Here is a 22,481-nt window from a genome sequence, read left to right on the forward strand (position 1 = left end):
ACGCGTTGCTCCATTAATAATTTGATACATATTCCCGAGGTGCCGATCAGTTAACGGCACAGATGGGATGGTACCAGCAAGAAGTCACATTTCAGGGTGTGAGAATGGTTGATTCGGCTGCGACACGATCAGTGCGCGTGAGGCTGATACATTGAGGAGCGAAAGCAAAGGAGAGATAATGGAACATAACTAGCGGCATCAAAACACCTTCTGAGCATTTGCTCAAAAAAAGGGGGGGGGAGATCAGGGATTCACTGCCGTTGTTTCCAGCGGCTGAGGCTCTCCAGGCTGAAAGGAAGCAGGGAATGAAAGAAAATCGAGGAGCATCCGTTAGCTCACCAATTGCTTTCATGATGATATCGCATGTGAACTGGTTCAGATGGGGAGTATAAAGACCTCTTTCAACGTGGATCCCCGGGGTTGTGGTCAAGTGATGTCGTCAACCGGCAAAACACCCCCCCCCCCCCCCCCCCTCCCCAAACAAAGGGACAAGTTGCAGCTTTCCTGCGAATGTCGACACTATACATACGGAGTCCGGAGTCCGGAGTACATACATTGAAACTGAACCAAACAGGGCAAAGAATGCCATCAATAATGCTGTCGATCGTTTGAATGATGGTCTCTGGTACACTGGGTTGCATGATATTGCGGTACACTCCAATGGATAGACGGGAGACGATCGCCTATAACGAAAGCTTCGGTACTCTACTCTTGGTTGCAGGCAGAAATTCGTTAGCAGCCTGATTTAAGAGGCACATCCTCGCTGTCAAGTTTACATGAAACGGTGGTGGTGGTCGGAAGGGCTGGGCGGCCGGGGTTCCCTTCTGGGAAGTGAGCAAAAGAGCCGAAGCCAAGGGCTGGGGGAGGGACGAGGAGCGATTTCGGGGCATGTTAGCAATCGGAGTTCTCCGTGTCAATTCGGAGCGAGCTATCGAGATACGAGCTTCTCAAAGAGTAATGATGGTGTCTTGGTCACTCTCTTTTTTTCCCTTTTTATTTTTAGTTTTAAATCTTTTTTCACGTTTTATTTTTTTATTTTTTATTTTTTATTTTTTTTTCCCCCTCCTCCCCCCTTCTCTGGGGGGCCCGACAACTAGACTTGAGAGTCGAGCGGAGATACCATCGTCCCTCTGTAGGGCGCAGACGAAGCTCCGTACAGTATCATGGTTACGGCTGCTCCGTTACGGGGTAATAAGTTACGCCCTCTATAGGTGGTACCGTGCCGTCCGGCAGAACAGGAGAAGGCAGTGGCCAATGACAGCGGTGGTTTCAATACCTTGGCGTTTTGCCCGCTTTCGGCAAGGTGCAGGGGCGATGCATGCACGCCAAGAACGAGCGAGCAAACTTAGAAGACGCCGAGAACACGAAAAGAAGCTGAATGGAAGGAAATCGAAGGAGCATAACTGAGTTTAGCTTCCTGCTGGGGACGGGGGCTGCCTGCGACGGGCCAACCAGGTTTCGCCCTGCGCGTCACCCTTTTCGCTCATTGGCGACATCCCGGTCCGCTGCTGGGCACCGCAAGGGTCCCTTTTCCTCCCCCCATCCTGGTCCGCGATGATGATGGTGGTGGTGGTGATGGTGATGGTGGTGGTGTTGTCGTTGACATAATTTTATTATGAGTTAGTTATATTGTTTTATTATCTTTTTCTTGTTTGGTAAAGGTAGGTCCATGATTCGCACACCCGCATCTCCTCTTCCACACCCCCCCGGGCGTCAAGACGAACAAGAATGCTGGAGGGGGCCCTTTGGTCCCTTTCAAAATCAAAAAAGGACAGCCAGGGGAGCATGATTTTCTTTCCGTCCAGGTTGTCGACGCCAACTCACACATACACACACCTACCAGGGTATTTTAAAAGCAGACTCATTTTGTTCGGAGTGGGATCAATCGCCGGTCAAATCCAGGCAACTTTTTTCCCTTGCTGATGGGACCCTTTTGTTCTGCCTGTCGCTTTTCTTGAATAGCCGCGGGACCTTTCTCGTCTTGTTCTCCCCCATTCAACCGTGTACGATTGCTGGCGTGGAAAGGTCTCGCCGTCACCCCAATAGTAGTTTAACTGTAAAAAATAGCCGGGTGAAGAATAGAATCCTGCACGAATATGCGGTTGTTTTTAAGATATGGATTTTCTTCGGGCATTTCCACCCAGGTGCATTCTTGAGCTCAGAAATCATCCGATCCAGACTGCGTCAGCGGCTAGGTCTGCCGCAGCAGTCAATATTTCATCCTTTTTTAATTCTCTTACAGGCCAGGGAAGTATCGCGGTATGTGGCTAGCCAGGTTTCCGATCTCTCGCACCCTTGTCCACGTAGCCTTGTTGGTCGAATAGCTGGCATTTTCCTGGGAGCTTATGGTAAAGTGACAGGTCAGCAACCTAATACTTTGAACAACCAATAACCCCCTCCCCCTCTCTCTCTCTCTCTTTTCAAAGTCTAGTAGCTTATTAAAAAAAAAAAAAAGTAAAAAATAAAAAAGAAAAAGAAAAAATAAACCCGGGAGAAAGAGAAACAGGATGTGCGGAGAGTATGACTGCGACTAAGGACTCGTACGGCCTCCCCTTTTTGGCCGCGCAAGGCATTTCACGTAACCGCTGGATAGATCTTCAGGAACTGCGTGTTACATTTACGCGCCAGCCAGCCAACAGAAGCGGCGTATCACTGGCCGATGAAAAGCTAAACCGAGAGGTAGTTATTATTGCCACCTGTGCCAGAAGAGGATCATCCTTTTCGACGCCTCCAGTGCGGGTCGCCGCAGAAGACCAGACAGACGAATGGCCACGTACAGCAAACACTGACTGCACGGGGTGCGGGATAGAAGTGGTGTCATTTCGCAGAAAATAATAATTCTTTTTTTCCCCACTAAAAGAGCTTGTTCAAGAAGCATATTTGACATTATTCACCATTTGGAAATTAGCATTCTTGACTTGGCCTGGGGCATGAATCAGGCGTGAAGGCGAAAAAGGAAGGGAAAGAAGAAAAAAGGCAAAGCAAAGGGATTTCTGCTTGTCAATCAGCAGGCTTCTTGGGCCAAGAAGGACTGATTACTTATCGTTTGATTCATTGACCGTGGCTCGAAGCCAAAACTTCTCTTCTGGTACCACGGAGTGGGAAAACGGGATTCTCTCACGAATTAGCCTCAGGATTCAAACTCGGTGACAATCCCTGGGTCTGTTTGACCCGCTTGCCGTCATCATCGCGTGCTTTTGCCCAAAGCCTGTTGACGCTTTCGATTTTGCTTTTGCAGGATATATGGGAGCAAGAGTCTCGCCCGCCCAATTCTTACTGCTAAGGGTTTCTAGCGGTTCATCATCGTCAGTGGCTTTCCTTTTATACAACTGCCTCAGCGCTTCCCTGCATTCCGCTGCAAATAGTCAACGATCCTTCTCTTCGGCTCCACTCCTGGGTCTTCTTATTTTCTCTTGATCCTCTTTTTTTTTTTTTCCGCGACTTTATTTTCTATTTTATTTTATTTTATTTTATTTTTTTGGACTGCCTGCGACCATCACGCCCGTTATCCACCTTGTCTCCACCCAGACAAGGTATTTATACAAGGTAGACCGGTTACGGGGTAACAGATACACCCGAAATACTGTATCTAGGCTACTTATACACTTGTCACTGGTACTTGTCAGTCGATCCCGCCCTTCCCACGCCCTGCTCTGCCTCTCCCTCTTATCTCCCTCTCGCTGCCCTTCAGCTCTCTCTCTTCCGCTGATGCTTGTCTTCCTTTTCCTTTCCCGTTGTCACGGTCTCCTCTTATATATCACATTACCTATTCATTTCGTATATCTGCACCTTTCGCCCTAAGATCTCCATAATCCCGGCCTGCCCTCCCTCACAAATCTCCTACCATCTTACTCACTCGAAATCATTTAATTAGTATATCGCCTTTATTATCCTGGCCGTTCTTCAACTCACCGTCCGGGGGGGGTCTCGATCCTCTCCCCCGTCACACTCAATCCTAGCCGGACTCTCGACTTCCGCTGGGTCCCATTTCACCTTACCGCCATATCCCTACACTGGTTCATCCGCTATTTCAACTCTCCGGCGGCTCAGAAGAGTTCTTGCGCATTCTCTCTCCTAAAATTTATACTCTTCTCTTTCGGTGGTAGAGGCGCGCCAATCTTCCCACCCGGAAAATTTGCCCAATATTCCCAATCTTGCGTGTGGAGGTGGCATTATTTCTGCGCTTCCAGCGGCTACCTGCTTTGGTGCTGTACCATCCTCTACCCACTTTCTGTGACTCGGCCATCGAACCCCGCAAGTTTCGAAAGGCAGCTGCAGCACAGCAAACTCGGGGGGAAGTCCAGATCCCACGGTGCAACAATCACGGACAAGACGCGTTGCCTCTTTCGAAGTCAGCGAATTTTGTCCGTGGTGGTTTGCACGCCTCCCTCCCAAAGTCAATTATCCAATCCACCCTATTTCCCCAACAATAACTCTTTGTGGTCTCCGTACCCAAGTTGCCAACGCTGGAGCCGTTAGACGGAATTCTTCGTGCTCACGGGGTGGAAGGATCGAGGAGAGTGTGGAGAGACATCAGAACAAGATCAAGGGACGGTGGATCCAAGCGTGAGTCTCTGAGGGGGATGATTTCAGGAAGGTCTCGACGATCAGCCGAGTCTTCCTGGGATCCTACGCCTGAGTCTTCGCCCCATCATTCTCCATTACCCTCAGACTCTGACTCGGATAACGAGGAAAGAATGGAAAACTGGGGTCCTTCGAGACCCCTTAGCATATCCGTTCCTGGAAATCAGCATTCGCGCCCAACATTAGACGATGTTCTGGCCGACCGGGCGCCTCCGCCTTACACGCTTAGCGCATTCACAGCATACCTCTCTCAGAACCACTGCCTGGAAACGTTAGAATTCACAAAGGACGCCGAGCGCTATAGAACATACTATCATCGACCCGAGCGAAACGACACCGCCGAAACGCATGCCCAGAGACTTCGAGTATACTGGAACCGGATAATAAATGCGTACATCGTCCCCGGAGCTCCTCGAGAGATAAATCTTCCAAGCACAGTTAGAGACGGCTTACTCAGTCACTCCCATTCACCGAGACCCCCAAACCCCGACGTGCTCCAGGGAGCCGTTCGCCGAATGCGCGACCTGATGGACGAATCGATATTTCTGCCCTTTCTTAACAGCCGCTCTGTTTCACAACCACCCCCACGCGCATCGTACCAGCAGTATCCGCCGAACGCACCTATGGAGGAGGCACGCGTCAGCCGTCACATCTCGATGCGAAGGCACATCTCGCCGGAAACCTCGCTTGCCGTGCCTCGTTCAACAGGCTACTCGTCGCATCCCACATCCGGCTCCAACACCAGTTCGACAAGCAGTTCAGCATACCGATCTTCGCCCCAGGGGTACACGAGCGGTGATTCGGGCTCAGGCAGCCTCACAGACGATTCGGGCAGCCTTCCATCGAGTCCCGGCGCTGGAGCACCGATGACCCCTCCCACGACGCCCCCCGGCAGCAACATGCATAGTCCTAGGGCGCGGTCGGATAAAGGCTGGAAGAAGATGGGGATGAAACTTGGCTGAAAGAAGTAAGAAAGAAATTGAGCGTGATGGAGAGGGGCAATCGCAGGATGAAGACAAGGGTCGATGCCATGCTGCTCACTCGCGGAGCTGAGTTCGCTCTTGGCCCCCTCCCTGTCCGCGCTTGATGCTGTCTAACTGGCGCCCCGCATCAACGACCAACACCTCACATCACAACACCGTCAGTCATCACCACTTTTGTTCCCATCACCTCGCTCGCCGTCTCTTTTCTTCTCTCACATCTTCTCTCACGGCGGCGTACCTCCTCACCTACTTTTCAACCTTTTGTCTAGAACAGCTCTGCTATGATTTTGTCTTGATGAGATGCATGAACATTGGGTCATTGTGTTGCAGCTGGGATTTTGCATGGTTCATATGTTCTTCTTTTTTTTGCACTGAAAAGGCGTTTATACCCACTTTGTTCTGACTCTTTCTTTGGTTTAAATTCGTTCAACCGAGCATTAAGTACTTTTTTTTTATCCTCGCAAATTTTTATGGTTCCCGAGTCGGGGACCAAACTGGGAGAGTTTAGAGGAAAAAGTCTCCGTCCGACCGGGTTTTCTGCATTGGAAAGCGACTCTTGACGGACGTGAACGTCATGTCGAAAACCAAAATTCGCATTTGGGCTCCTTCGTCACTCTCCTCTTTGCTGTCGTGGAGCAACCCAATATTCTTTCGCTTTTTTCCTCATTTTTTCCTTTGGATGACTGGGCAATCCACACTGCCACTATAGAGCTGATGAAGGCGTATCTTCTTAGTCGGTTGCGTGTCTGACCTATGGCTACTGGTGCCTACATATGTACAGTACCCATCTTTTCTACTCTACTCGGCATTGCATCCATGTATATCTATTGTCTAATGAGCATCAATATATACATGAATATTTTACTCAAAGATCTCTGTTCAGGGTTGACGGTTGCGTGTTGTTTACATCGGCGCTATGACTCGGAACTATTACTAGCTCTCCAACGTAGACACATACCATCTAGCCATTTATAGAACCATCCTACGTAAAGCTAGTGCTCATGGGATCCTTATATCTATTCCTGCTTTCGAATGACATCAAACTTCCTCCCTGGCTTCGTCTGCAGTGAAGGTGTGTCGATGTCCCACCCAGCATCTCGAAGAGACTCGATTCGAGCATCAAAGTCCTTCGAATGCTCCGCCAAAGTGCCTTGTAGGATTCCTAGCATCAAAACGGAGTCTGTACCGACCTGCTCACGTACGAGCGGCTCTCTGGTGTTACTCTCTTTTATTTTGAAAGAATTCGCTGCTAGCAAAGCATGACTCCAGGCTTTCAATTGCGATGTTGGGCTGGCGTTCGTCTTTAAACCGATAACTCCCCGTTTCCTTGCCGGGTCGAACCAGAGTATGTACTCTTCTTGCTCAAAAACCCGTAAAATCGCCACGACGGTCGCCTCTGTTCGCTCCGCAGGGCTAGACGAAGATATATGATCTATTACATCTTTAAATGGAACTCCTATCTGGCAAAACCCCAGAGTGTCGGATGAGGCTTTCCATCGTAAAACTCCGTCTCGTTCGAAGACTCTTTCTTGCTTGGATGCTTGCTTTGGAGTGAGGACGCGGTTTTCATCGAATAGCGTTGAGAAGACTATGTTGGCTCGCTGTCGGTTAAGGGACGTCATGCTGACTGCTCGCACGGCTAGGTAATTGGTCGTTATATGTACTATGAGAAGGGATATCAACGCTACCCAAGTAGCGAGGGGAGAAGTGATGTACGATACGACGAGACTTCCAACCTGTTACGTAGGCATCAGCGAATCTATTTTACCCTTGAGAGGCTTATCTGTAAAGGAGTTTACCAGCATCCCCATGAGGGATATCACTGTCTCTTGACTTGAATCTTTCTGCAAGTTTGCACAAAGAGCAAATCAGCGGCCACAGGATGCAGAAAATGCAACATATATATCTCGTTTCGAAACATACCGCATTCAACTCCGCCAGATTCCCCCATTTCGCAAAATGTGCACTCAGGCTGGCCTTGGAACTGCCCGCAGCAACGCCGCATAGAGCCCTGAGCACGCTTGACAGGCTCAACAGACCGACTCTAATCGATTTGGGGAACGTGGGCGACAAGCAATCCATAATCATAGAGGAGTCGTTGAAAATATCGGCGGCTAGACGGTACATCTTGCACTCTGGTTCAAGAGATGTGCCTAGTTGGTGTGCGAAAAGAATGGTCGCTATTCGGCCCATGCTGTCCTGCAAGATGCTTAAAAGAAGAGCGCTTGTTGGTGACGCGGTGGCATCACCAACACCGACTCCTAAGAATAGTTAGATATCCCTTGCTCTTTTCTTAGACAGACCGCGCGCCTGTATCTTCCTTTAGAGAGAAGGAGAAGTCGTTGTCGATGTCAAGTACCTTGCAACACAGCTCTTGAGGATAATAATCCTGCAATCGAGCTTGAAAAAGCTTGGAGTGAGTCCTGCACAAACAACCTGTTATTTGCGACGTCGGTAAAGGACCAGTGGAGCTTCAGAAAGATTGGACGTACATAAACCTGGTATCTTCGATGCCCAAATAGATATCCATCAGCATCTGTGGAGGGCAAGGAAGAGAGAGAAATTTATATAAAATTTAAATCAAAGCAGTCGTCCATCTGGCTGGGGACAGTGGGCTTCATATGCGAAGACGAGGACGTACTCCAGATAATCCCCGCTGACACTATGAGGATATCCCACTGGGAGAAAAGCATCCAGTATAGCTGTAAAGTAGGATGACCATGTTCGCCTCGATGTAGGAGCCTTTGAAGTATTAGTCCAGGGCGCTTAAAGCTAGGTCTATAAAGTATCTGAGTCGCATCACAACGGAGTACTTCACGCGGGCAGCTACAAAGTCTTTCGACTTGAGTCCAATTCACGCAAAAGGGGGTACTTGTGCCATTGCTGTGAGAACTGATGACTTAAAGAACCCGCCGAACAAATCCAAACTGATATCACTTTTGGCACAATTGTGGATTTAACCTCTAGGGTAAGTGGGAACTGTACTCTGCTCTCGCGGCAAGTTGTCCAGATGTTGCCACGACAGTGACATGCATATAACAAGACCAGATAATGAAAAAAAAGAGCTCAGTAGTGAAGAATTAATTTATCTCCTAAGAAAAGAAAGACATACACTGATAGTCACTGGCTTAGTCCCAATTGAAGCTGCTGGCGATGAAATGGTGTATATTGCCTTGAGAGCACCTATCTCGTCAACTTCTCTGATGGTTACGGGACCGGGGGTCATCGTGCGTCTAAATGTGTCTGCTAAGCTGGCTGATTACCCTGAAAGCAAAAAGGATAGTCTGTCCAAAGCAAAATAATAGATCGAGGTAACCAACGGCTCGAAGGTACCGAATTGAATTTTGTTTTTCCTGGATGCTAGGATTTTGTATGGATCAAAAATGCGAGGCTGATCCTGAGGGAGCTACTGACATCTACTTTACAAAGAACAGCTTTAAGAAGAGCATTTGGGACCTGTGGATTTAACGGTAAGACTAGTGGATTCTCTGCAAAATGCATAAGTAGCTACAGTACCTGACACAAATGAGCCAGCTCCAGTACATGCAACAGCCCGTCCTTAATATGGCAGAAAAAGTCCAATGCCCCGATAAGTAGAGGAAGCTCATATGTAGTACATGAAAGTTTCGGTAATCACTCGCAACCATATGAGCATACAAAAAACAAACCACCAGCGCCATTCAAGGTATATAATCCCAGCAAAAAAAAAAAAAGAAAAGAGGTCATCTAGTCCCGATAATAGCCCAAAGATAGAGATAATGTTGGAGAGATGTGGTGGGAGGCAGAGAAGTGAGGTGAAGCCCCAAAGTGGTGCTCGCCTCACACGGAGGGAAGAGGAAAGTCGTCCTCCATTGCTAACCACGGTCGGTTGAAGTGAGGTCGAAAAGCGATCAAAGAGCGTTCTGGTGTCGAAATTGCTATCAAAGCTCGATGATCCAAAACGAGCAGCGGTCTCGAAAAAAGCAAAGGTCGCTTAAATCGATCCTGTTCGCGCCATCGCACAGCGAGTGCTACCGCTCTTCCCTTATCTCCTTTTCGATTGTTCGATTTTAATATCAATTTTAACTTTAATAATATATATATATATATATTAGGCGAACAAACTGGCCCCGCCCGTCTCGATGGCCTCAATCTCAGCCTGCGACCATGGGATTCTTCGGAAGCGTTCTGGGAGATCATTTCTGTCGAAGTATTCGCCTTGCTTGGGCTGGACAGATCCCAACGAGGCACCGGAATGACCACCGATGTAGCCGCCGTATGCCGATGGGCGAGAGGGGCTATTCAGTGGGCCGTGTTGCTGGGCTCTGGAGCGATATTTCATAAAAGAGTCAGGTAATTCGTTGGTGGGAGAGGCGGGGTGGACTCTGGGGGTGCTGTCGACGGCTGCTGTACGAATTGAATTAGCAATTTTTGTGCGACCGGAAAAAAAAATAGCAATTGTAAGAATACACACCTGGAGTTGCCCGCTTGCCGACGAACTTGATCAAGGGAGTCCTGGCCGCGGCGGCTTGCCGGAGAACAGCAGTGACACGCATTTTTTGAGATGTTTTCTTTTCTTTTTTTTTTTTTGTCGCAAAGGTAGGGATCAAGGTGACAATTGTGTGATGATAGGAAAATGAAGCGGGCGGGACTTGTTGAATTGGTGAGAGGTTTGAATTCCCAACGTTGAGGTGACGGTTGGGGATTGTCGCCGGGGCTGTTTGTCTTGTTGCAGCGGTGGTGGTTGTGGTTGTGGTTGGTAGTTGACTGGTGGTGGAAGGGATTTTGGATTGAAGAGAGGAGTGTGTGGGAGAGAATGGCTCTTTGAAATACTGTAGACGGGCTGGGAGCTAGATAAGGCCGCAGTGGATCTGATTATCAAACACAATGACAAGCGGAAAGCTCCCACCGAAACGAGGGCATCCGTAGCTCGGATCTTGCCACCAGACGCTCGCTCTGTACGGATAGTAGGACACACACCTGGTTGACCTCGCACAGGCGCGCATCACGCCATGGCAGCGATCTGCTCCGACACCACGATAACGGACCGGCAGCTGTCCATCTGGCGCCGAACGGAGGAAGAATAGCCTAAACCTGCTGTCTGCGGCGACCACCTTATCTCTGCGCCGCCGCTCTGTTTTGTATTATGTCATCAAATACAGCTCCTCGATTGGCTGATTATTAAGCTTCGCCGAGCTTAAATAAGCTTCTTCGCAAGCTGGGGGAACGTTATTCCGATCGTGTCACAAGCCTGCAGGGCCGGTGTCTTTTTCCCTACTCGCGCTGATGCTCCGTCGGGAGAGAGGAAGGGGGGGGAAAAGAAAAAATCTTATTCTCGCGCTATTTATTATTCATTGTGCCGCATTGTCTCCTTGAGGTAATTGACATCCATCCACCTGACGTGGGCCAATTAGGTATCCATTGTGTACTCCGTAGTCTCCGAGGAAGATCGACGGTTTGCGCTTGGATTTCCGGAACCCGCTTCCCCGCGATTTTCTCACCCCGGCCTGAGCTCCAAGCCTGACACCAACCTGTTATCTTCGCCCGTACGGAGCACGGAGTTATAAGTTACTCTTTCCAATTGGCCCGATAACGCGAGGGCTGGACTTTACCTTTATTCTCCTTCAACCCGAACCACGCCCTACCTGAGCCTCCCGAAGCCTGTGTGCTTATTTACGGAGTACCCTCGCCTCCTTTCCCAGTAACCCCGAGCTAAATCCACATACATAACACGTCCGGCACCACGCGCGGACGGACGGTGGATCACATGCACGAACACTCGCTGTTCGCCTCAGTCCCCGCTGCCCAGCACCATGACCTCCTGCAGCAGCTGGCTGGCGTGACTGCCATGCAGCCAAACCGAATCTACGAACGACGTCTGGTATTCAAGCCATACAGAAAGCCGGGGTATCTTAAACCTCGACCCGGGGGCAGCCAAGATGTCCAGGCCCCCGAAGTTCAGAGGCTGAATAAGATGCTCAACGGTGGCCTCTACCACGTCCAGGTTGTGGGTGAGGTCAAACTTACTGATTTCGGCACGCATCCTTCCATCGTCGATGCTACGATGGGGGGAACGGATTTCGGAAATCAACACCAGAATGAATACGATATTTCAAATCAATCATGGAGGATAGAGTTCAAGGATATCCCAGATGCTGGCACTGGGTCTGCCGTGACTTCGAGACTAATTAGCACTTCGAGGGTTCCGTATGGCGATATTGTTCCAGTTATGAAAGCTTGGGGTTACGAGTAGGTCTTATTACTTTTTACTCTTTTCTTACCGCTTGGTTTTTTGCCTTTCTTTTTCCTGAAGGTATGGCTAACATGATTCTCCAGTTATGTGTCAGAATATGTCCTCGAAGGCGACATGTTCATCCTCGATGATACCGTAATACTGCTGCATCGGATACTCAATTTCCCCGCCAAACATCATCTCCAAGGTTTACCGGCCTTCTATCTCCCGCCTCTGCAGGAAATGGTTCCACTGGACTCAACTGGCGGATACCTACTACAGGCATCGATAACTGTGCAGGATAGTGGCAATCCAGACCTGATGAAGGCAACAACGCAGCGACTTCTCGGATTGAAAGAACATCTAAAATCAGCTGTGAGGCTCGAATCCGCGGATAGACTCTCTTTAGACACGAGAGTGAAATGATCCCCCGGAGTGACTTGCACGTGATTGCAGCGGATTTGCATGTGAGTTAAAGAGGGATGTTTGGACATCTTCCGCGGGGCAGCATCCTTAGCCATGATGTCAAGTTGGAAAGTCTACTCAATCACTGCATAGCGTTATAGATCTTTTCGATTATGAGAACGTACACATACCTCCTGCACTCCATAGATTGCTAGTTGATTGGTTAATCAGCGTTAGCTACGGCTGAGGAATCCCTGGATCTTACTTCAATACATTCACTGTTTTACAGAGAACCATGGAACCCTGCCTCATTTGTTGATCTCACCTTAGGAGGATGACAAATTCTTGTGCTGGAATTACCAGGAAACCCAGCCCCGGAATGTTAGGGGGTCTTGGGTGTGAAGAGAGAAGCGTCGAGGTCTTTTTGAGGTCGGTCTCATTCAATTGGGGAAAGGGACACAACCTTTCAAATGATCAACAAGGCGTCTTCCATTTAGCCACCTGTCTAAGAGGTTGAGTGATGGTGTGTTCCAAAATAATGGAACACAGTGATGTGGATGGGGATCACCATCGTCACCGGAGAGCACGCTCAGTTCGCCCTTCGCACGAGCAATGGTTGTTAATTTTCTTTTCTTTTCTTTCTTTCGCGACGGCAACATATAAGGAAAGCAAAACAATGGCTGGGCATCGCCATCACGCCCTCTTGAGGGTATCATACGCTTTTCCAGGCCTGAATCCTTACCAGCGAACCAGCGCACCCGGGAAGGTAGAGATTCTACTGCATCATCAACCATTTCAGAGTAGCATCTGATGTTGCCTACATCCATACACTCCACGTCCGTTATACATATGAGTACTCGCTCTCTGAATTATCGCGGAACCTTCTCTTACGTGTCTCTTTCACTTTTATGGGCCTAGATATCGCTGGATGTGGAGATATTGCCTGACAGTGCTTGGAACCAGCCGAATGAGAAGCCGATCAGTTTGCAGAATTCCTGCTGGATCACTTTTTATACCACACAGGCATCACTCGCTCATTTTTTTTAGCAGTCCACCGGGCCCAGGGATATACCCCGAGTGAATAGCAGCTCTTTGGGGCACTTGTCTTATCTGTGACCACCGTTGTTATATATCATGCCTATTTAATCGAAAAGAGGCAATAATCTGGATGACATAGCAGGGCAATAATGCACAAGATGGATGTAGGAAATCAGCTCCAGCGACAAGTCTTTATATTTTCAGAGGTGGCCCTTATCCTTCCATAGTCTAACGCAGACAGACTCGCAGAATAAGATATCCGACCAAGCGAATTTTTCTTATTTTTATTTTTGCCCTTTTTCATTCATGGCTAATTGATTCACTTAGAACGAGTCCAACAAAGCTGCACTAAGGATCACCAACATGTTTGACTGTGATGTTTCTTATCTCATTGATGGCATCAACATTGACCGGCCATTTGATGCTATGAGCCTAACCTGTGATCTATATATGATATTTTGGCAACTTCCACATTTTCTTCAATTCTGAGCCTATATCTGACCAGGAGAATACCTACCAAATTGATACTTTTCTCCTTGCTGCTGCCTTGCCAGAACTCCAACTTCCCATCACTCGCACCTTATGTCTCACCAATGATCAATCAATAGAACTCTTGTTATACCCACTTCTTATTTTACATAGGGCAATCACATATATCCTTCATCTGTCTAGCACAGGAGCATGTTTCAACGGAATTCTCTGGGATATGATGAAGCTAGGGACATGAGATGGCGGGTCCACAGAACTAGACTGATTTGTGCTGCTGAGGTTGGGCGAATGGCTTAGCCAGGCAGTTAATTCCTAGAAGGCCCTTGTGTCTAGGGTGGATTTCTCCTAGTTCGCCTTCGTTTTTAAGCTGATTGCTGAAGCCTATTTATGAGGGCTAGCCATGTTCTATTAACGTCCTGCTTCAGTTATTGTAACGTATTTTTATGCGCTATACCCAGGAATCGATAGTCTTAACGAATTATGGCAGCAATGATTTTTAATCCGCAGGTAATTGTTAGATAAATGCAATTCGCTTCTCTTGACGGCAGATTGGCTACGCTATTAGGCGAATTAGGCCGCATTTGCTAGGTCTTCTTTATGCATTTATCTACGTCTCTTTTGCACTTCTGCGATATCCTGCATTTCTAGGAAACCGAAGGCCTATACGTACCTTTTATACCGTGGACGAAAAGTGCGCGCTTGAATTTGACGTCAGCAGCAGCCGGTCCGATGGGCTCTATGTACTTGCAGGTAACCATTGATATGGGATTCTCTGTCCGTTAGACCACCATACGGTAGGTGCATAACTTGTTGAATTATGCATGTTGGCCTTGGATAAAGATGACAGCTAGACTAATTTGGTGCCAACAGGCTTCAACATTATTTATAACCCAGTCTTCTCGGACAATATGGTCCAGATGGCTCAAACTACACTTACAATGACTGTTTTCAGCCAGAAGTTTGCCTCATATTCCACCACACACTGAAACATGTGAAGAAACGCAGTGGCATTCCAGTGCTTGAGATAGTTTGAAATCAGTTCGGATCTGATCCAACGAATTAGATCAATGTGACATATTCTCATGGAACGGCTTCCGGGTCAAAGACACCCTAGCCGTCTTTCATTTAAGAAAGCTGAGCGATCTCCAGGCAGTGAGAGTTTTGGTGCTCTTGGGTCATTTACGGATATTTGTTTATGACCCTGATATGTAGAAATACCCTGTAGTACCCCGATCGGCCCTATGTCTAATCCACAAAAGGCAAATGCTTTGAGCGATGCCTTTCGCTCCTGCTCGTTCCTCATCGCAACTCAGCAATCTCTTAACACCCTTAGCCAGTCGTGCCTTCGAAGTCCCATATTCAGGACATGCGGTTTTGTTAATAAAATCATCTATAAGGTCCACACCTTGGGCCCATGGCGTTTCGTCGTTTTCCAGTTCCTCTATCTCCATAGCAGAGACCTGTAGTGGGAGGGCGCCAGATGTAGACTTTCCGAGCCCTCTCCGACAATCTTTGGACCCCCTTTTCTCAACATCTCTTAGCACGTCATTGAAACACGGTTCATACTCCGTGATCAACTCTGGTACGACGCTGGCCTGGTGACGAGCAGTCCCTTGTCACTGAATGGCCTAGGAGGCTAAATAATTCAACTGGCAAGATAGAACGAAATATGAATCATGTAGGGTCTGAAATTGGTGTAAATGCCCAAGGCAGGCTGATTGGCCCGAGTTCCTCGAGGGCCGGGGAATTGTAATCCAAAAGACCGACCTGAGTGACTTGCATGGAAAGTGCGCAGGCGCTGACAGACCGCCAGTCAATTTTGCCCAGAATTATGGGTTATGTTTCTGGTTTTGACCATTATGCGAGCACTGAAACTGAATTATCAGCCTAGAGGCTGACGGCGAGAAAGAAACATCGCCTCAAACAGGCTGCTCAAAACACTTCTGTGCATGGCCCTCATTGCCCATAGCTGGTGTGTGTAAGTTCGCTCTAGAATTGAGCTCAGGATTCGAGTTCTCGCAGCGAAGTGCTCAGCATTGAGAGTAAAACAACGCGGCGTTCCATATATTAAGTCCCCTTGAGAAACCACTTTAAGCACGTGACGTGGCGCCCTTAGGTAACCCTCGCGCGGGTCGCGTCTCCCTCGCCGCTGGATGCCATGCCACCAGGACCGCTTGCATACATGAAGCCATTCGCCGCCCTACATCGGCCGTGTATGTTGTCAGCAGATGCAGGCTGGTTTGCGTGTCGGCGCGCGTTCATCATGGCTAGAGAAAAGCAGATGAAGCGGACACATTCGTCCGTTTTCCCAAAACGAGAAATCTCCCCGCCAGCGACGAAGAGGAAAATCGAGTCCACGACCACAAGTGAGTTTATAAATAGTTTAAATTTCTTTACTTTGAATCTTCATTTCCATAGCCAGCGCATTGTGATGTCTAAATATTGGCTTGATAGGAGAGGCCCTTGCCAACTTCTTCAAACCTCCATCGAAGAAGCCGTTCCAGCATCTCGCGTGGCGCACTGTCGACAATAGCTGCTTAGTCGCCAAATACTCCACAAGGCCTCCAGTGGACAATCAGGTTGTTCCTGTGAAGAAGCGTGTTGCGGCTTTCGATCTTGTATGTCAATGTTTGGACAAGGATAAAGTCAGGCTCAAACTTTCTAACGCGGTCGTTGCTGCCAAAGGATGGTACCCTGATTTTGACTAAGTCGGGGAATACGTTTCCCAGGAACGAACACGATTGGAAGTGGTGGAATCACTGTGTTCCAGGGAGGATAAAAGAACTATACTCTAAAGGGTATGTCTACGTTCTGTTTGCTGTCGGAAAACTGACAGCCAATTTTCATAACTGACTGGATGCTACACACCCAGGTATCAGGTGGTTATAGTTACAAATCAAAAGAAGGTTCTCTTGAAGAAGGTCGGCAAAGGCGCTATTGGTGACTCCAAAAGTTTGACGATTTTTAAATCCAAGGTCTCAGTGATATTGAAGGATCTCGATGTGCCGCTGAGCGTATACGCAGCGACGGAGTATGATGAATATCGAAAACCGCGAATGGGGATGTGGAAGCTGATGCTGGATGATTATGACTTGGACGTCGAAGGTGTCCTCGACTTGGAGGGATCGATATTCGTAGGTGATGCAGCGGGACGTCCCGCAGATCATTCCTGCGTTGATCGGTACGATATACGAGACCCATGGATGATACATGACCGGTTTTCTAAGTCATGTATAGGAATTTTGCGTCCAACATTGGCTTGAAGTTTTATACACCGGAGGAGTTTTTCCTCGGAAAACCTCAAGAAGGGGTGGAAGCCTTCAATCCGAAGAACTTCATCCTAGACGGCACGAGTAGGTGTAAGTATCGTTGTCCCGTCGTGGGTTATCGGTTCATCAGGGGATGGGTGACACCGCGGCTAACTGAAAACCTAGCATCTCTCCCGTTTCCAGAGTCTCATGGTCAAGAGCTCGTAATATTTTGCGGGAGCCCAGGTGCGGGGAAATCAACTTTTTTCTGGAAATATCTCGAACCGTTGAAATACAAGCGGGTAAATCAAGATATCCTTAAAACTGTAAGCAGAACATCTCGTTCATGCAGTCCTACACATCCCCCAGTTTCCCCCAAGGCAAATGATCCTTTGTCGGCAATATTTACTTACAAATTGGCCTGCATCAGCGTCCCAAATGCCTGAGTGTTGCAGCAGAATATCTGCAAGCCGGAGATTCTGTGGCAGTCGGTATGATTGTGTCCTTTCTTTGGGTGAAAAGATGTGGTTAACCAACTTGTTCATGTTTTAAACAACAGACAATACGAATGCAGATCCTGAAACACGAGCCTACTGGGTGAAACTGGCAAAGGATCATGACGTCCCGATTCGTTGTGTATATCTTTCTACTCCAGCAAGCATATGCGCACACAACAATGCTGTCCGCGCTGCAAACCCAAGACTTGTATGTCACACCTGTAGCACCTATCCATATACGAAGCTGTTACATGTTTGTATGCTTCTTTGTTCCCCTTTTCGGATGCACAGTATCAAAATGATAGGTGAAAAGTCTGGATTGACCCCTCCTCTACCACAGGAATCCTTGAACCCTGAGAAACGCACATTCCTCCCGGATGTTGCTTTTCGAAGTTTCGCGAGCCGGTTTGAGAAGCCGCAGCTCTCAGAAGGTTTCGAGGATATAATCCATATCGATTTCCAGTTTGAGGGGGATCCAATCACGAGAGAGCTGTGGGCACAGCATTGGGTGTAGAAAAGGCTGGATGTTTATCCTTATTGTCACGATATGAATGACTGCTCCATGGCACCACACTAGACGTGGAAGATGACTTAAAGATGCCTGATGACGCTCCCTCCTGTGCTGGTAGCACAGACCCGATTTGATCTGGTCTGGTCGCTATGGGATTATCAGACGGAATGGAAATGTATGACGGATAGCATTTGTTCTCCGACTGACTGCGGAGTACGTATCCCATACGTTTGTCTGAATGCGGCAGATCGAACCATTAGCATATATTGTAACCGCCAAGCTTCCGTCTGGAGATGCTGGAGCCCGATTCACCCAAGAAATCACTGCCCGTAGGGAAGAGATCTGGACGGAAATGTGGACTAACGGAGGTATGTCGGTCCAGATTAAGATCGGCCGGTATGAAGCCTTGCCGGCAGTGGGCCGGATCTGTCATCGGATATGCAGATCTTTTAACTATCCAGAGCTCTCCCGCCTGATCGACATACTTCCATAAGAAGTCTTTGCGCATGTTAAGCCTAGACTAATCGATTTCTTTCCTTTTTTCTTTTTTTCCAAGTCCACTGCACGCTAGAAACAAAAATACTACGGAGTACGGAGTAGAAAGACATGAAATCTGGTTTTATCGAGGCAGATAATGACAGGCACATATTATACTCCATACATATGTCCATACCTATGAGCAAGCAAATAGTGAGAATAAAGAAGAGTGCTTGCAAAGAGGATGTTTTCTGCGCATATACACTTTAACTTCTATGATAGCCGCTGTGGCAACTACTCTATTTTCCAGTAGATGTAAGTCAACTAAACCATGCCAACAAAGCTGTGATACGCTTAAATTTTCTTTAGAGACGTCTTCTTCCTTTTATTGCGAAACCCACTGCGCACACTCCCTCAAGACAAATGCCAGCCTGTATACAGATCATGGCATGGAGACAGTAAAAATCAGGAGGAAATATTTTTTTTTTTTTTGAAAAAGCAATCCGACACGATACCTGCTATAACCCCCGTGTATGCGCGTATACGTCATACATATTCGGAGCCAAGGAGGATTGGACGCATATAAGCCGCCCATCGGGTGCGCTATGAAAGGATCATATTGGAGGGAAGAGGGAAACAAAGAGGAATGGAGCTCAAACTTTTCGACGGGAAGAGAACCATAGGTCATTAAAAAAATGCATTGGATATCGTATCCTCGGGTGTCAACCATTCAAAGTGAAAATGTGGGAAGTAGAGTCTGGCTCAAGCAGCAAGGTCGACCGGGCAGCACGGACAAAAGGCCCAAGCAAGTTCTATAGAATAAGCCGCAGGATAGAAGGAAAACCAAAACCACCTCCGAAATTAGTAATAGAAATTAACAGGGGATAAAGGAGTGACATGAGGAGTGGAAAAAAGAAATCCATGATGAACAGAGTATAGAAAACGAGTGTCATTTCATCATCGGGTATCATAAAAGGAACGTAGATCGTGATTGGCATCATCAAACAAGAAGTCATGACTCCAGGTCGAAATAGAAGGGCCGTAAATTACAATTAAGGTATATCTTGTACAGAGGATGTCGAACGCAGCGGAATGGGAAATGTGCGATTCTTTTTCTCACGTTGAATCGCGGGAAGAAAATAGATCCTGTAAAAATCTGAAGAAGGATCTTTTGCGTAGCGACTTGGCCTGAGCTGGTGGTTGCGGTTGCGCGGGAGCAACTGACATGGGTCCAACAATATCCTCATCCCCAAGGTCTGGGAATTTGGTCTTGTCAAGATAAGGAGGCATTTTGACAGATTCTCCAGGATGAGCGTTTGATTTGCTGAGAGAGAGCGGATTGCCATTGCAATCGGTGAGATTGGCAAGCACGATATTGTGGTTGGCTCTCCACTGGCTGTCGATGAACTCCCATTTTTCCTCCGTAAAGCGGTAGATATTGGACGTTACCCCGTAGTGCTCGCCGGTCCGAACGAGATGTTTTGCGTAATTACAGCGTGCAAGACTCCAATTCGCCCGATGTACTTCGAACGCGTCTAAAGTGCAGAGTTCGGGTATGTAAGGCTTTGGATGTATCGTGAAATTCGCGTGGCCAAGCTTACAGGACCATTCATCTTCCGCATTTAGCATCGTGATAGGAGGAATTTCCGGACCGTGCATCCGTGGGAACGGAATCTGTAGACCAATGGAAGCTAGGGAGGGTTGCGTAGACAAAGGCGGAGATAATAACCCATTCGAATGTGGTACCTCAATGGGTGAGTCTGGAAGGATAACATGTGTAGCTTCAGCGACAGTTGGCGATTGTAAGGGTGACTGAACCCGTTCCTCATTCTCCGGAGTGGGCAGATCCATCATCACAGGCGGTAGGAGAGGAGTGGTTACTTGCGGCTCGCGTTTAACACCTTCGCGGTTGGCCTTTTCAATGTCAATGAGCGAGATACCAGCTTCACTCAGACTCTCTTCAAGGATAGTTCTCGCGGGCGAATTCGAGATTTGGCTGTGTCTTGCAGAGAACGAACTGGCCAAGGGATTTGCAAGGGCAGAGGTGGCAGAGTTGGCTCGCGACCTCAGCGATTCGTCATATTTTTCCAGCGCAGCCGCAGTATCCGAAACCTGTCTCTGTTTCCACCTCGAAGAGATTGATGAGATGCGGCTACTGATGCGTGAAATCCCACGAAAGGAACTGCTGTCTGGTCTTAGCTTCTTTGGCGATCGGGTCAGGTCCGCAAGTTCGTCAGATAGGTCATAGCCATGTTCGGCGCAACCGCGTCCATTGTTGTAAACTTGATCATCGGCATGGATATCGTTAAAATCCGCTAATCAGAAGCATTAGCACTAGGACGCGATGTCGCTCCCGTCTCATCTCAGACTTACGAAAGTAATTGTCCGCGTCCACGATACCATAGTCCGGTTCCACAGGCTCTTCCTGGACTCCCTCCAGTTTGGTTGGGGGCAACGTATCTCCAGGGCATCCAATAATTGGCGAAGAAGCGACCGACGATACAGAGCTAGGGAATCTTGTGTGCGTTCTCGCGGAGAAGAGAGATGCGACGGGTGAACCGGGCGTGGACGAAAGAGTGGACAATGGAGATTCAGGGACAGAGCTCGACCCGGACGTAAGCTGTGAGGACTCCATCTTGGAACCAGCGACTGGTTGTTGGTGTGATTCAAATAGATGTAGCATGTCAGGATTGCAGTGTGTGATGCCGGGGATCAGAGGGCTGTCCTGTTGTGCTCGTTTATTATTATTCTCTTGGAGTTGAAAGTCAATTGAGAGAAAAGGGTTGCGCAGCGGGCACCTGCTGGGCTGTTTATCTTGACGGGCGCGGGCGGTGATGTCAGTGAAGCGCTTAGGGCTAAGGAGCTAAGCGGTTAATACGTGGCGCCAAATGTAACGAGCACTAAAGAAGCCCAAACAAGGGGGCTGGCACGCGAGAATAGCGAACGCGGAGGCGGGAACAAGTGTCAGGCCTCAAAGCAGCTACAGTGCTGCGCTCTCTTTCGTTCTTTCGTTCTCTCAACGCTCTCCCTCGCTGTAGCTATCTCTCTCTGTGGAAAGTTGAGCTCTCGTCAGCTCATAATCACACGTGCGTCCTTCCACAGCCCGTATTCGACGGCCCGGTAGCAGAGGGCAGCGGGATGGAGGTGTATTTTCAGCGATGAGGCCAGGAGACAGAGAGCACACGAGCGATCTTCCTCTGTGATCGAGCTGCGTGGTTTTGGATGTCTGAAGATCGCAGGCAGTAGATCAGTTAGCAGGTGTATAACGGGTACGATCAGCTCGCTGGAGCTAGCTCTTCGCCTAGAGACTGAAACTTCCTCCACTTAAGTTGTTTAGAGGCGAAACGAGATGAAACGAAGAGGGAGCAGCCGGGTCTAAATGGCAATTGACAGCAGAGCAGGAGAGAGGGTTGTTGGGAGGAGTCGGCAACAGGACGAGGAGGACAAGTAGCCGCACCAGCAGGACGGCGGACGGGGACGGCGAGGTGGTGGGTTGGATGGGCAGCTCGGGTCGTGCAAGACCAACCCGGGCCGTGATGTGTAGCCTTTCTCTTCCGGACCGGCTTGTTACCGCCTCAATGGCAATGATCCAGCGTGATGTCTCTCCTCTCCCGCTGCTCGCTCTGCTCCAGCTGTCCCAGAATGCACCAATCGTCCCAGGCCAAGCCCAAATGTCGGGCAACAGGGGGAGGGTGAGATTCTGATCCTGCTGGCCACAAGGTGATTGGGTGGAAAAGCAGAGGTCGCGAGGAAGAGCAGCCACTTACAGCAAAACAAGCAAGCTCCAGCGCTCTACAGCGAGCCAAGCCGGCCGTTGATTCCTGACTATGTTCGTTGCCTGCAGGGGGGAAGGGTTCTCGTTGGCCGATGGGGGATGACGGAGAATGGTTTTGCGAAAAGAAGCGGTGATTCACCGAGACGGCGGACGCATCGAGGTTGAGGGAGTGGCGGCGGTGGTTTCTGATGGAGACGATCAAACGACGGGCGATGACCAGAATAAGAGCACGGCCATGGGACTAATTATTATTAAATTTATCT

General features: G+C 48.6%; 6 protein-coding genes across 7 annotated transcripts; 3 read left to right on the forward strand and 3 right to left on the reverse strand.

Moving 5' to 3' along the window:
- Nucleotides 1-3,460: 3,460 nt before the first annotated feature.
- Nucleotides 3,461-6,413, forward strand: D8B26_003484 (uncharacterized protein). Of its 2 annotated transcripts, none has more exons than XM_066124159.1 (2): nucleotides 3,461-4,566; nucleotides 4,697-6,413. In XM_066124159.1, exon 2 carries the CDS (start codon nucleotides 4,698-4,700, stop codon nucleotides 5,544-5,546), a length of 849 nt encoding a protein of 282 aa, XP_065980237.1. In that variant the 5' UTR covers nucleotides 3,461-4,566; nucleotide 4,697; the 3' UTR covers nucleotides 5,547-6,413. The 2 variants fall into 2 exon arrangements, with proteins under 2 accessions (XP_065980237.1, XP_003068321.2); XM_003068275.2 differs by having other exon boundaries at nucleotides 3,606-3,621; nucleotides 3,875-6,413.
- Nucleotides 6,414-6,442: 29 nt separating this feature from the next.
- Nucleotides 6,443-8,103, reverse strand: D8B26_003485 (uncharacterized protein; the record flags this gene model as incomplete). The annotated part of the gene is made up of 5 exons (XM_066124160.1): nucleotides 6,443-7,303; nucleotides 7,367-7,411; nucleotides 7,491-7,828; nucleotides 7,927-8,003; nucleotides 8,060-8,103. The coding sequence occupies 5 exons, from the start codon at nucleotides 8,101-8,103 to the stop codon at nucleotides 6,584-6,586; spliced, it is 1,224 nt and encodes a 407-aa protein (XP_065980238.1). The 3' UTR covers nucleotides 6,443-6,583.
- Nucleotides 8,104-9,657: 1,554 nt separating this feature from the next.
- Nucleotides 9,658-10,102, reverse strand: D8B26_003486 (uncharacterized protein; the record flags this gene model as incomplete). Its single annotated transcript, XM_003068273.2, has 2 exons — nucleotides 9,658-9,953; nucleotides 10,021-10,102. 2 exons carry the CDS (start codon nucleotides 10,100-10,102, stop codon nucleotides 9,658-9,660), a joined length of 378 nt encoding a protein of 125 aa, XP_003068319.1.
- An 862-nt stretch (nucleotides 10,103-10,964) lies between these two features.
- Nucleotides 10,965-12,490, forward strand: SRB5 (Mediator of RNA polymerase II transcription subunit 18). Its single transcript, XM_003068272.2, has 2 exons — nucleotides 10,965-11,795; nucleotides 11,883-12,490. The coding sequence occupies exons 1-2, from the start codon at nucleotides 11,314-11,316 to the stop codon at nucleotides 12,202-12,204; spliced, it is 804 nt and encodes a 267-aa protein (XP_003068318.1). The 5' UTR covers nucleotides 10,965-11,313; the 3' UTR covers nucleotides 12,205-12,490.
- Nucleotides 12,491-15,973: 3,483 nt separating this feature from the next.
- D8B26_003488 (uncharacterized protein) lies at nucleotides 15,974-18,448 on the forward strand (the record flags this gene model as incomplete). The annotated part of the gene is made up of 7 exons (XM_066124161.1): nucleotides 15,974-16,076; nucleotides 16,165-16,328; nucleotides 16,396-16,508; nucleotides 16,583-16,891; nucleotides 16,948-17,284; nucleotides 17,389-17,449; nucleotides 17,518-18,448. 7 exons carry the CDS (start codon nucleotides 15,974-15,976, stop codon nucleotides 17,967-17,969), a joined length of 1,539 nt encoding a protein of 512 aa, XP_065980239.1. The 3' UTR covers nucleotides 17,970-18,448.
- Nucleotides 18,449-19,559: 1,111 nt separating this feature from the next.
- Nucleotides 19,560-21,126, reverse strand: D8B26_003489 (uncharacterized protein; the record flags this gene model as incomplete). Its single annotated transcript, XM_003068270.2, has 2 exons — nucleotides 19,560-20,758; nucleotides 20,817-21,126. The coding sequence occupies 2 exons, from the start codon at nucleotides 21,124-21,126 to the stop codon at nucleotides 19,560-19,562; spliced, it is 1,509 nt and encodes a 502-aa protein (XP_003068316.2).
- Between the last annotated feature and the right edge of the window lie 1,355 nt (nucleotides 21,127-22,481).

The sequence above is a fragment of the Coccidioides posadasii genome, chromosome 2, assembly GCF_018416015.2.
Source record: "Coccidioides posadasii str. Silveira chromosome 2, complete sequence".
NCBI classification, from domain to species: Eukaryota; Fungi; Ascomycota; class Eurotiomycetes; order Onygenales; family Onygenaceae; genus Coccidioides; species Coccidioides posadasii.